The following is a 13,409-nucleotide window of genomic DNA, read 5'->3' as shown; positions in this document are numbered from 1 at the left end:
AAATATTTAGTCTGCTTTTGGTAGAGCCTAAACTGTTCCGTAATTATTAGAAGCAAGTCCAAAGAGGAAACTGTGTTGGCATCTAACAAATCAGCATAAATGTCTGATGAGGAAGATCAGATTCCCCATCCCACTCAGGCGTCATGTTGATATGACACTCACCTTGGCTAACGTGTTCTCTTCTGCGCAACGTAAGTTTGAAGGTATTATGAATGGCTTTTTGTTTTTCTTCCTTTGTCTTTCCACATTCAGTGTGTCTGGTGAAATTATATGAATCCTATTTATTTGCAGCCCAGCACTAACCTTTTTTTTTTTTTAAGAGTCATGTGCTTAAAAAGCTAGTGGACAATTTGTTAGAAGATAGAAATCCTCTTAGATTTTGGTACTAAATTCAAATCTTGGTTAGTGGTGAATGAAAATTCCTCTTAAAATTTAAAATACAGTGATATAAAGTTTTAAAAATAGTTAAATTTTAGTTGATTTCATTAAACACTATAACAGTTATTTACCTTTAACCTGTTTCTGGGGCAATTTTGCAATGATTCCCTCTTCATTGATTCTCTCTTTATCAGAGTCCTTGAGAGGCCCCTGTCATCAATGTCAGTATCATCATCATCATCATCATCATGATAGAACGGATTCCTCTGGAAGATTCTAGAAAAATAAAGAGATGGATGGGGAGACACATAGGTGAGTGTGTGCGTATACACTGAGAACAATTATTAGACGTTAGCTCCACAATATCCATTCCATTTAGAGAAGAATGTTTTCATGAAATCCTGATGTGGTGAACGAAGGAAGCAGTGGGAACAGGATGGTCAATGGAAAGGAGGAGGAAGTGAGCAAAGCTGGGAGCATAGATCCTCTGTTAGGAGACCAGCACGTTGGTGTGAATGAAGGGACTGTGGTGGCAGAACAATGTGACCCTCACCCCCACAGGGAAGCCACCTGTGACATGTTACTGTAGGCAGTAAAGGGGATGACAGGCATTTTAGGACAAAAATCTTAAAAATCTTAGAGGATTTTCCTTCTAAATTGGCTATTTTATTAGCCTTTTAATACGTTGTTAAAGATTAGTGCCGGGTTACAAATAAACAGGATTTGTATAATCTCACCAGACGTACTGAATGTGGAAAGACTAAGGAAGAAAAACAAAAAGCCGTTCACAAGTGTCTTGAACTTTTAATTGCTCACGAGAGGAAATGTTACCCAAGGTGAGTGTCACAGCCACATACATAATGCCTGAGTGGGGTCGGACAAGGGGATCCTGAGATGAGGTGATAGGGAGAGTAGCCTGGATTTTCCAGGTGGGTCCAGTGTAATCACAGGGGTCTTTACAATCATAGGACATTTCCCATCTGAGTTTAGGATCAGAGGGAGGTGCAGCCATGGAGCGATGTTCAGAAAGGCTGTTGGCCATGAAGATGAAGGAAGTCGTGGGGCACAAGCTAAGGAAGGTGAGTGACTGCTGGAAACTGGAAACAAACAAACAAACAAGGAAACATTTTCTTCTAGATACTCTAGAAGGAAGGCACCCTGCTGGTACCTTGAATTTAGCCCAATGAGAACTGTGTTGGATCTCTGACCTCCACAGCCATAAGGTGATAAATCTGTGCTGGTTTAAGCTATTAAGCTTATGGAAATTTGTTACAGTGGTAATAGAAAAATAACATAGTGAGCGGTAGTGTAAGGGATTAAAGGTCTAGTATAGGGTGTGGAGAGGGTTCTGACATTTACACCTAAAAAACAACCAGGTGAAGTGGGAAGGTGTTTTAAGGAAGACCTACCTGGCAGGGCTGTTAAGCAGACTGTTTGGAGTGAGGAGAGCATTGGAGTAGAGGAATCAATTAAATCTCTACCAGAAAAATAAGGAATAAAATCTAACAGGGCTTCAGTGTTACTGGATGTAGGAATGGGAATGGACAGAGAGATATAAACATTACTTTGAAATTAGCTACAGGTTTGATGACTGCATGTTGGGGAGAGTTAGCCAATGTGTGGACTGAATGCATCCCCTCAAAATCCTTATTTTGAAACCCCATCTCCCAGGGTGATGGTATTGGGAGGCGGGGTCTTTGGGAGGTAATTAGTAGGATAAAATGAAGTCAAGAGAGTAGAGCCCTCATGAATGGGATTAGGGCACTTATAAGGGGCCCCAGAGTGCTTGCTTCTCTTTGCTCTCCACTCCATGAAGATAGTGGGAAGACAGCCATCTTCAAGCCATGAAGGCAGTCCTCTCTCAGATACCTTGATCTTGAATGTCTCTGCCTCCAAAACTTGAGGAATATGCTGGCTGTTTAAGCCACCTGACTCACGGTAATTTTTTACAGCATCCCAGACAGACTAAGATAGTGAAGAATGCCTCCGGGTGTGAAACTGATTGCCTGGAGAATGCTGAAATCCAGGGAAGTGGGCAGCACAGACGTTAAAACACTTAATCCTGCCAGCACAGTTGGAGATAGAGTCTACATATTCCTCACCATTAAAAAGTTAGGAAAAAGAGGCACAAATAAGTAAAATAACAACAACAACAACAATAATAATAAAAATTTCTCCATGACTCACACAGAACCCCCCAGAGGCTGAGTGAGAATTTATACTCAGGCAGGCTGGCCCCGGAGACCCTGCTCATAACTACTAAATCAAATGGCCTGGCTTATGTGGATCTTTTTTTTCAACTGTGATATGACGGTACTGTGTCCAGTAACTTATAACTTCAAAATACCTCACTATAAGGGAATCATTAGTCATGGGCGTTACAAACCACAGAAAGCTAGACATACAAAAATAACCTGCTAGGGCAAGAAAACCACTAATGTTTCTAAACATCATACTTGCTGAGCCTTTGCTGTAAAATGTTTATTTATAATTCTGCCTGGCTACAGAATAACTTCATAATTCTGCAAGTGGCTGGTGGCTCACATGTTGGACAGCACGGGCCTAGAGAACTGAAATGATTTGCTGACCCTCACCCAGGAAGCTCATGTTGGAATCAGATCTACAATCTGGGACTTTTTCTTCTTATCCAGCAAGTCCTTCATGGAGGCCTAGAAGCTTCTCCTTTGGTGCCCAGCTGTCTATCCATGCTTATGACATCTTGTCAGGTGTCCCAGCCTGCCCCTGAACATCAACCAGTACACACTTCTGGTCTTTTCTGACCATGTAATATCTCTTAGCAATTTTGGTGACATCAGTTCTTATCTGGAAGGGTAGTGGCTAGAGATTTAAATGTGTCCACAAGAGCAGACTGACAGATTTTTCATAAACATAGCAGGAGTGGTCAAGAAAAGAAAAAGTCAGGAAGAAAGACCAGCAGAAGCAAGTCATTTAATATACCAAATGAATACTTTCAATGTTTGGTTGTGTTACTGAGTCCAAACTCATTCTGCTTACTGCAGGACAGGCCAATAAATTGGAAGACCACTTTTTGTGGCAAGAAATAGCGTCTTTAATTGGAAAGCCAGCTGACTGAGGAGATGGCAGAGTAATTGTCCTGGAAAACCATCTTCCCCTAGTCACAATTCAGGCTCCTTTTATATTAAAAAGGGGAAGGGGTATGCTTGGTTGTTGCAAACATCTTGGTGTAGGAATCCTTTGTTGTTAGAATCCTTTGTTGTTGCAGCTGTCCACCTGGGTCAGATTCCTGTAAACCTCCAACAAAACAAATGTTATTTTCTGTTCTGCAACATGTTATCTTTATACGAACGGAAAAGTGTTAATGTCCTTAAAGGTCAAAGCCTTGAGAATAGGTTCTCCTGTGTATTTCAGGCTCTAGGCAACATTGTTTTATAAAAGGTGCAGAACCAACAAGACTAAGCCTCGGAAACAGAGCACAGGGTTAAAGTCAAAGAAAAAGATGTAATTTGGAGTCAGATTTGTTCTTTCCTATTACAATAGTGCCATGGAGAAACCACTTTGGGCAGATTTTGTGGGGCCCTGGAGGGTTTCTCCCTCTGCCTCTGGGAATCTCTGTTGAAAACCCTTCCTAGCTGTCTGGCCTGCTGGAAATCCATTCCACCTTGTTTGCCCTGAAGATGTGTTCTGTTTATAACTCATTTATACTCCTTGGAAAACAACTCAATAAAATCTCAATTGGTTTTCCACCAGCTCCCCTGGGCAGGGGTCAGTGATAGCATGTTATTATTTTATAAAAAATACACATAATAAATGAAGTCATAAAACAGCACTGGGCTCATAGGAGAGAGTCAATAAATGCTTCCTGGCTTAAAGCAAAAGTGACGGATCTGTTTCCCATGGCTACTGTACTTGCTGAGCTAGTTACTCCTTCCCTCCATTACACTTTTTTTTTTAACTGAAAAAGAAACCCATGTATATGGTAAAAAAAAAATTCAAACAGCACAAAAATACACAAGGGAAAGGTTTCCCTCATCCTTTGTTCTCTCAGCCCTCCCTGGAGATGCCACTGTTTACAATCTTTTGTGAGCTTTTCCAAATATTTTATGCACATTTCAACCTATGTATGTAAATTCCTTTAAAGTTTTACTTATTTTTAACCTAAAAGGATTTAAATCCTCAAGTGGCTTCTGCCTCAATAATGGCAAAGAACAAATCAGACTCTGTATTAGATCTGTTCCTTTGACTTTAACCCTGTGCTCTGTTTCCTAGGCTTAGTCTTGCTGGTTCTGCACCTTCTGTAAAACAATGTTGCCTAGAGCCTGAAATAGACAGGAGAGCCTATTCTGAAGGCTCTGACCTTAAAGGATATTAACATTTTTCCATTCATATAAAGATAGCAAGTTGCAGAATAGAAAATAACATTTGTTTTGTTGGAGGTTTACAGGGATCTGACCCAGGTGGATAGCTGCAAGAACAAAGAATTGTAACAACAAAAAATTCCTACACCAAGAAGTTTGCAACAACCAAGCAAGTAGGAAAAGATCCTGAATTCTGACTTGGGGAGATAGTTTTCCAGGACATTAGTTTGCCATCTAGGTCTACAGAAACTTGCTATTCCATGCACCAACACCTGGTCTCCTGATTTATTGTCCTGTCCTGCATTGAGGAGAATGAGTTTGGACTCGAGAACACTCCTATCTACATAGCAAGCTGGGCACTGGAACTGAGGACAGCTCTCCCACACCCAGGGACCTACTGTGAGCCCTTCATTGTTCCACTAGGGTGGAAAGAGGTTTACCCAGGAGAGATGGGGACTATGCACTGACACTCGGGCAGTCTGCTCTGTCTGGGTCTCTGAACTTGTACCTCCCACTCCCTGCCAGCCCAACACCTGGGACAGTGCAGCTAAGGCAAAGATCATGCCTGCCTCAGTTTCCCAGCCTGTAAAAGGGGAATTTATACTCTTTCCAAGGTAGTTCTAAGCGACAACGCCTGTGGGTGTTTGGTTCCGGGAGCAACAGGAAGCCCAGCTCCTCTTGGGGGCAACAGGTGTGATCCCTTTAGGGGTTCTGCAGAGGCCTTGACTGGAGGGCTTGACCAGGGAGGTGAAATTTGAGCTTCTGGCCTTGAGGGGCTAGAGAAGGGCATGGAGGCAGGACTGGCGCCTCCTTCGGGGTGCCCTTGCAGGTAAAGCTTTTTCTCTTCATCTCTGCTACTCCCCTCCCTCTTCTCCCTCTGGATCTCTCGCTTCTCCTTGCTCCTCCTCCGTCCCTCTCTCTCCCTCCACTTTTCGCTTCCTCTCCTACTCCTCCCATCTTCTCCCCCTCCAATCTTCTCCCTCCCTCGATTCCCCAGTGTATCTCGCAGAATCCAGAGCCCAGAGCGGATCGCTGGCCTTTCCACGCATGCCCACGGTTGGATGCCAGCTGGACCGCGGGTCCGAAGCTCCAGCTCCGAGCCAGGGATCAGCCCCAATGACTGCTCAGCTCTTCTGTCGCCCGGTAAGCCTTTGGCTCCTGCCCCGGGTCAGGGCCTCCGGCTGTGTAAGTGGAAGGTTGGGGGCTCTGGGGAAGGGGGTCTGCGTGTCACACCCTGCAAGGGCTCGTGTCAGCGAGTGTCCAGCTGAGCGGCTCGCGCTAGACCCCTCTGCCTGCGCCACCTGCGCCGGCGCCCAGGCCACACCTGTCCAGGGCCGGCACGCACCTGCCGGGGACATGGCCACCCCCGTCCATACCGCGGCCCGCACCTGCCACTTCACGCCCCAGCCGGGGTCCCCTCAGTCCGTGGCCGGCGCCCCCTTCCGCTCTCCTGCTGCGAGTCCCCTCCTCCCGGGCTTCCTCTCCTCGGCAGCAGACCCCGCCCCGGCCATGGGCGGCCTGTGTCCCGGGGCGGCGGGGTCTGCGGAGCCGGGCGGGGGTGGGGACAGTGGCTGGGACTGGCCTCCGAGCGGGGCTGCAGCCAGGGCCCCCCGCCGCTTTCCCTGCCCTGCCACCCCTAGACTGCAGTCCTCTCCCTTTCCCTGTACCCGAGGTCCAGCTCAGTGGCATGGACGCTGTTCCCTGGGGCTGAGATCCTCTGGCTGTAAAACCCAGCTTCTCCTGGCAGGGACTTGGGAAAAGAGAGCGCCAATGCTGAGCATGCTTCTTTCTCCTCCCTCAGTGTTTCTGCCCCAGGTAAATATCCTTAATACTTTTTCTGGTGTTAGGATGGTGGTGCTTATTGATGTAACGTGTTTTTATAGTGAGCGTGATCACTGTTGAAAGCAGGGCTTGGTTCACTTAAAAATGAGCTAAGGAGTAGGGGCAGGGCTATACTTTATATGTTTGAGTTGTTCTGCAGGAGCTAAGGCCCCCACCCAGGTGGAGGATGGTAACTGCAGTCTGAGCACGAGATCCCTGGAACACGGCCCTATTGCCTACCACCACCTAGTCAGAAGAATGTCACACACCTGGAAGCCCTCAAGCCTCATTTTGCGTATTTAAAAACTTTACCCTAAAAAAAAAATTCACCTGAAAAACCATCAGAGTTCAGGGTTTTTGAGCATGAGCCACTGTTCTCCTTGTTTGGCCCTGCAGTAAAAACTTTCTCTACTCCAAAAACAAAAACAAACAAACAAAAAAGAGATGAGGGCACGAGGCTGTGACATTCTCCATCCTCCCCTCTCCCAGGGTGAAACATGTGACCGTCGATTTTAAAAAGATATAGTCCTTAACTAGTCCAGCCCAACTAGTGTGTGTTAACAGGAGCAGCACCATCAGAGGCATTTTGGAGACCCAGGAACATTGCAGTCCTAAAGGTCTCCTGGCAAAGTTTTGTTTGGTTTTGTTGTTTTGTTTTTCTTAAATTGTAGGGAAGACTAGTAATATAGAGGCAAAAATAGTGGTCCAGAAATATTTTTTTCATAGAACAGCTTTATTGCGATATTGTTCACACACTGTGAAGTCCACCCATTTAAATGGAACAATTCAGCGGCATTTAGTATATTCGCAGTGGTGCAACCATTATTATTCCAGAACGTTTTCATCACTTCAGAAAGAACAGTGGAAATGAATGATCTATCCACCCCTTCCCAGTGGTGGTTCTAAAGAAGTTTCTTGGCTGTTCCTGACCCTAAACTAACTTGTTACATTCCATAAAAAATCTGGTAGGAATTCTAATCAGAATTGCATTGAATCTATATATCAGAACAGGAAGATTTAATATCTTCGTGGCGTAAACTTTTTCTACCCATAAATGTATCTGAGACCCTATCTTTTCATCTGTCCAGAGCCTGGCCTATGGAAAGTCTTCACTAATTTGTTGGGTCTGTGAATAATGAGATTATATATATCATTGGTTGCAACTGTAGCTTTTCACGAAAAAGAAATGTAACCTTAGTGAAGCCAATTGACTCCCTGATGGTCAGAAAGAGTGACAGCCATTGCTGGAGTGATCGAGTGGACTTGGTGCTTGCAACCAGTGTTCTCCACCACCTACAGGTAAGGGGATTACAGTTTTCTTTTATTTATTTATTTATTTTTAAAATTCTTATTTTTTATTAAAGTGTAGTCAATTTACAATGTTAGTTTCAGGTGTACAGCAGAGATTCAGTTATACATATGCATATGTACATGTATATTTTTCAGATTGTTTTCTGTACAACTCATTACAAGAAATTGAATATAGTTCCCTGTGCTATACAGTAGGTCCTTGTCATTTATTTATTTTATATATAGTAATGTGTATCTGATCATACTAAACTCCTAAACTGTCCCTCCCCCTTTTCCCACTTGCTAACCACAGTTTGCTATGTCCATGAGTATTTCTAGCAGCATCCTTTTTGCTAGTAATATATGCTGGTTGGCTGCCTTCATTTTCAGTAATTCCATCTTATCTGTGGGCATTTTTCTTCTGGTGGGCCTGCATGTGGTTTGCACACGTGTTCATAGAGATCTGTATTTGGGAGAACTCCAGACCTCGTGTAGTGCCTGGCACGGAGCTCCCGCTGAGCTCATGCTTGAACTGGCAAAAACCATATAAAATTTGGAATTTCCACTGTGGTTGAGACTTCCAGGTTTCTATAACCTGTTTAGCCCACCTTAATGTTGGCGGCTCCTATACTGCATAATTTGGTGGAACTGCATGGTACTACGGTGTAGAGAGAGGGCTTGTATGTTTCTTCCCTTTCCTTTTTCTAACACTCATTCTCCTGGGCCTCCCAGATCCTCCCCCAGCAGTGCCCAGGGCTGGCTTGGTGCTGCCCTGAGGCAAGATTTGAAAATAAGGCCCTTTCCTCATCTCTTCTGAGTCTCCGTTTCCTTCTCTGCACAATGAGGGCTTAGACTAGATAATTGCTTTTTGGTTTCTTTTAAACCCATGTCTCCTTTTGAGAAACAGAGAACTCAAATCTCTGCTCCAAACTTAATTCTTCAGATTTTGATACGTCCTCCAAGGGGTGCCACAGCTCTTTATGGAAAGTTAATGTGACTTTGGTTCTTTCCAGGTAGCACAGAAAAGACTTAAGAGATTTATTGCAGGGAAGGGGCAGGAGGGGGGCAGTATGTCACACTTTCTAGTGTGAGAACTGGAGCAGAGGCTTGGATTTAAATACAGCCTCTGACGTGGCCTCTCTCTAATCTTGCACAATGTGATAAACCTCTCTTTTCCTCCGTTTCTTCATGTGTCAATTTGGAGTGATATTATTTTAGGTTTTTGTGAAACAATATAAACATAAGCCATTTGTGTCTCAGTAGAAACCTGACCTGTTAGAGAATCAGGTGTTTCTTTAAAAAAAAAAATCTTGTCCATAGCACTCTGTCTATGTGTAATTTGAATTTCCTGGAGTGTGTGGGTTGAGACTAAGTTCCATCATGGGACAGGTGGCCCCTGGGTCTGGGGGTCCCAGTTTCCTCCTCCTCCCCAGTCCTCTTTCTCTCAGTCCAGGATGAAATTCCTGCCATTAAAATTACAGAGACTTCTTGTGTATATGGTTTTAATTTTATTGTTTCACTGGGGAGGGCTGCTGTCATGATTTCCATGGTCAGATTTTGGTGACCTGAAGGCTATGCAATTGGGGGTTCCTATTTAAGTATAAGAAAAAAGTTACAAATACAAAATTAGACCTAGGGTGGAGGCAGGGCCTCTTGGATGTGGGGACCATTAGCTTTGTTAGCTTCAGGTGCAGTGGCCTCTGGCCATGAAGACCCATCCTTGTGCTCTGGAGTTGGAGGGACCAGTGGGCTCACTGGGAACATTTACTGAGTGTATCTTATGGGCTGGGCATTGTTCTATTTGTACTGTGTGTTCCTTATTTAAGACAGTGAGCTCATTTAACCTCAATAACCTCTTTAATAAAATTGGACTTTTTATTTTGAGATATAAAGTAGATTCCCATGCAGTTGTACGAGTTAATATGGAGAGAGCCTATGGACTCTGCCGAATTTTCTTTCATGATTCCATCTTGCAAAATTGTAGTACAATTTGTTATTGACGCACTAACCCTTTGAGGTTTGTGTTATTACTCCCATTTCTATTCGTGAGTAAACTGGGGTTTAGAGAAGCACACAGGCCTTCCCAGGTCACCCACATGGTTAGTGTAGGGTCGGGTGGCACGTGGGCTAAGGATTTCCAGGCAGTACCATTGTGATGATCTGCGGCAGGGGCAGAATTCACTTGCATGTTTATTCATTCATTCAACAAACATTTATTGAGTAACCTCTGTGGGTCAGATGCTATCATAGGGTTATCTAATTATTCAACAGTACTGAGAATCAGGTAATGTTTTCTTTTTTTAATCTGAGAAATTTAGCTCTGAGAGGTTATAACCCCCCGCAAAGGAAATATAGCTCATAAAGGAGGGATAGTAAATGTTTACAGTCCCCCACTTTTTATGCAGATTGTACCCTAGGCATTTTACATTTGCAAAGTTCCATAATCCAGATATATTCTTGTAAGGCAAGGATTTTTTTTCTAATTGAAGTATAGTCAAGTTTACAATGTTGTGTCAATTGCAAGGTCTTTTTTTTGAATTTTGAATTAAAAATTAATATTTGATGTGGGGTAATTAGGTTAATTTATTTGTTTAAATTTTTTTTAATGGAGGTACTGGAGATTGAACCCAGGACCTCATACATGCTAAGCATGAGCTCTGCCGCAGAACTTCACCCTCCTCACCAAGGAAAGTTTTCTTATCCATTATTCTGCAGCTTAGGAGTTCCAGTAAATTGGATTTGAAATCCAGATCTTTTGATCCCACTATGGTTCTTTTCTTTATCTTCTGCTGAAGGGGAGTGGGGAAAGCAGTTCCTTTGTTCATTGCTGTATTCAGCATTTTTGAGCATTGACTTTGCATCAGGGCCTGGCTAGGTGTTGGAAACTGAAAACAAGAAATGACCCTTTTCTGCAGGGGCAGGAAGCCTAGACCAAAAGGTGGGTAATGTGATCCGAGCTATGGTAACCTTGTGCAGACGCTGAGGACAAACTGTACCCCTGGCTTTGCTTGAGCTTCCCTGCCTTACAGCTGCTACACAGCAGGTCACTGCATCCCAGAAGGGCCTGCAGCCCACAGCAGAGTGTGTACCTCAGTCTCCTCTCCCCTCTCGGCAGGGCCTGAAACATGAGCATCCCTACTATGTGCAGTGTGCTGAGGACAACCATAATCTCCCCGTGGTGGTCCAAGCCGAGGGGATCATCTCAGAGGAGAATTTCTTTTGCATCTATAAGCGAATCTCCTTGGTGAGCCAGATCAGCCCGTGCAGCTCCCAGTGGGCATTCTGTATCCACTACAGGCACCACTACGGGCCCAAGAATGGGTGGAGCGACTTCCAGACCCACCGCAAGGTCGTGGGCCTTGTCACCATTACCAACTGCCTCTTGGCCAAGACCTTCTAGAAGCTCCACGTGCAGAAGTGTATGGCACCACGCTCTACGACCCTCAGCTCTTTGTCTTTGGGCTGCATGGGGAGGTGGTCAAGCAGCCATCCACTGATGTGGCCTTCAACTTACAAGGACTGCAGAGTGGTGGAGAAGAGGGTCTAGGACATCATCAAGTCACTCTTCATCTTGCTCGTGTCCAAGAGTCTGGATGGGGCCCCCGACAATTCTAGGGACAAGATCCCCCTCCCCTGCATCCCATTTGAGAAGGAGGACTTGGTGGGACTGGACACAGACAGCAGATAAGCCTACCTGGAGGCCCAGCTGCCCTGACTGTGCCGGGTTGCTTCCCTACATCCAGAAAGGGATTGGCAAGGAGGAGGGCTGTCTTGTAGCCAAGGGAGGACGGAGGTGCAGCCCACCAGTTTTCAGACGTTTAAAAGTGAATCCGCCTTTGTTTCAGAGAGATCCTTTTAGGGTTAGTGTGGACACTTACTCTCCCTTTTCAGCCAGGACCATGGTGGGACCCCTGGAGTTGCTGTCCAATAGAGTAGCCACAGCCACTGATGCTAGGAGCACTGTGGGTTTCTAATTTTTGCTTGTTCCTCTTTTTCTTTCTCTTTGTTCCATTTTCTCTCGGACCTCCCTGTGAGCATGTTATTGGGTCTGAATATGTGGTCTGTGCACACCCTGCATTGGAAATAGCGAGATTGCTCTCCTTGCTGCCTCCATTGCTTTAAAAAGCAAAAACTTAATGGTTGCATTGATTCATGTATTATCTCAGTCATGTTTTTATTTTGTGATTTTTTAGAGTTTTTGCTTTGTTTGCATGTCACCTACTGGTGTTTGATACCTAGTAGAATCCTTGCTTTGAGAAACATGTTTGGTCTTCCTTATATTTGGTGACAAATGAGCCCTTATTAGTTTTATTTGTTTTGAGGAGGTGAGATGCGAATTGATTTAGGCGGCTGCTGAGGGATTTTTTTCATGGAGTATTTAAACTTGGAAAGTCAAAATCTGCAGCACCTTGCTTGATTCTGGCTTTTACACAAACGTGCTTGGCACGCGGTTCCTGGCTGTCGTTGTGTGACGTGCGTGACTGCGCTGCCTGGCCGGCGGTCACTGTGAGGAAGTGGCCGGCTCGGGGGTGAGCAGCCGCAGGGGACGCTGTTGGAGGAAGCAGTCACCGGGTTTTCTTTTGCTTTTGCCTTCCCCATGCCATTTACTTTACTTTGTCCTTGTAAAGGGGCAGAAGCGGGTCTAAAATCCATGCCACTCTTTTACTCCCTTTATGAGGCTGGTTTTTCTGAGTATCAGGACAACATGGCCTTCTCCTAAGTAGCTGGCTCACCTGGATCTGGTGGACACAGGGACCACTAAAGGGGACCGTGGCTACCTCTCTGCTTCAGCCAGTGGGCATTCAGAGCCGGGTCTGTGGTTTGCCTCAGCAGCCGTGCAGGCCTCCCTGCACTGGTCTTTACTTTTAACTCATTTTGGCAGTAAATAGCTGACTCTGTGTCTGTTGCAGCTGACGTCCACCACTGATGGCCGTGTCGTTAGTTTGCGGTAGTGAGACTCCAACACCCATGTCAGCCGTGAAGGTAGATGCTTTGACCGACCTAGGACCTTGCATTTTCACCCCCAAGCTAGTTCATCTCACCTAGGGGAAGGGTTTGGCCACCAACTTCATGCTGGTCATGAGACCTTGTTTTTCCTTTCATGCTCTGGTCCAAATGTGGACACTTCATCCTTCACTGACTTGGTCTCGCTTCAGACAGGCCAGACTTTCTGAAAGAGTCCATCACAGTCTGGGAGGGAACAGAAGAGAAGTTAAGTGTCACAAGTAGAAGTCTAGGCTGTCCGAGTTGGCAAATGCAGGCTGTGACCTGTGATGGCCGGGCTGTGCCCTGGACACAGGCCTTTCCCGTGGCTCCTGAGAGCCCAGGGGTCAGGGTGAGAACAGCCTTGCCTGGGTACCTCCATCCTCACCTGCTCACTGGCATGTGTGTCTTCTAACCAGGTGCTCCCCCAGACCTCAGGCCCTTCGAAGTTCAGACCACGGGAGAACATTGAGTCCCATCTCCTTTGTGAGAATCCAGTGTCTTCTGAGTTGACCCGTGCCAGGAGACGCCTCTCCCTCCAGGGAGCACCCTTCGGAGGACTGTGACTCACTGCACCAGCTGTGAGCTTGCAGAGTTCCA

At 45.4% G+C, this 13,409-nt stretch overlaps 1 protein-coding gene across 4 annotated transcripts in view; it reads left to right on the top strand.

The window, feature by feature from the left end:
• The first annotated feature begins 1,365 nt into the window (after window positions 1-1,365).
• The window catches only part of LOC140687546 (trafficking protein particle complex subunit 9-like), a 46,244-nt gene continuing 34,200 nt past the window's right edge, over window positions 1,366-13,409 (top strand). The window contains exons 1-4 of one of the 4 annotated variants that reach the window (XM_072944675.1): window positions 1,366-1,457; window positions 5,713-5,858; window positions 7,625-7,835; window positions 10,942-11,501. In XM_072944675.1, coding sequence (XP_072800776.1) covers window positions 7,755-7,835; window positions 10,942-11,226 — 366 coding nt within the window. In that variant the 5' untranslated portion in view covers window positions 1,366-1,457; window positions 5,713-5,858; window positions 7,625-7,754 and the 3' untranslated portion in view covers window positions 11,227-11,501. Of the gene's footprint in view, window positions 1,458-5,665; window positions 5,859-6,393; window positions 6,531-7,624; window positions 7,836-10,941; window positions 11,502-13,409 lie in introns of those variants that run through there. The other 3 variants (XM_072944676.1, XR_012061928.1, XM_072944677.1) reach the window with 3 other exon arrangements.

This window comes from Vicugna pacos, chromosome 20 (genome assembly GCF_048564905.1).
Source record: "Vicugna pacos chromosome 20, VicPac4, whole genome shotgun sequence".
Lineage (NCBI taxonomy): Eukaryota > Metazoa > Chordata > Mammalia > Artiodactyla > Camelidae > Vicugna > Vicugna pacos.
This window is presented reverse-complemented; position numbering and strand designations above follow the sequence as displayed.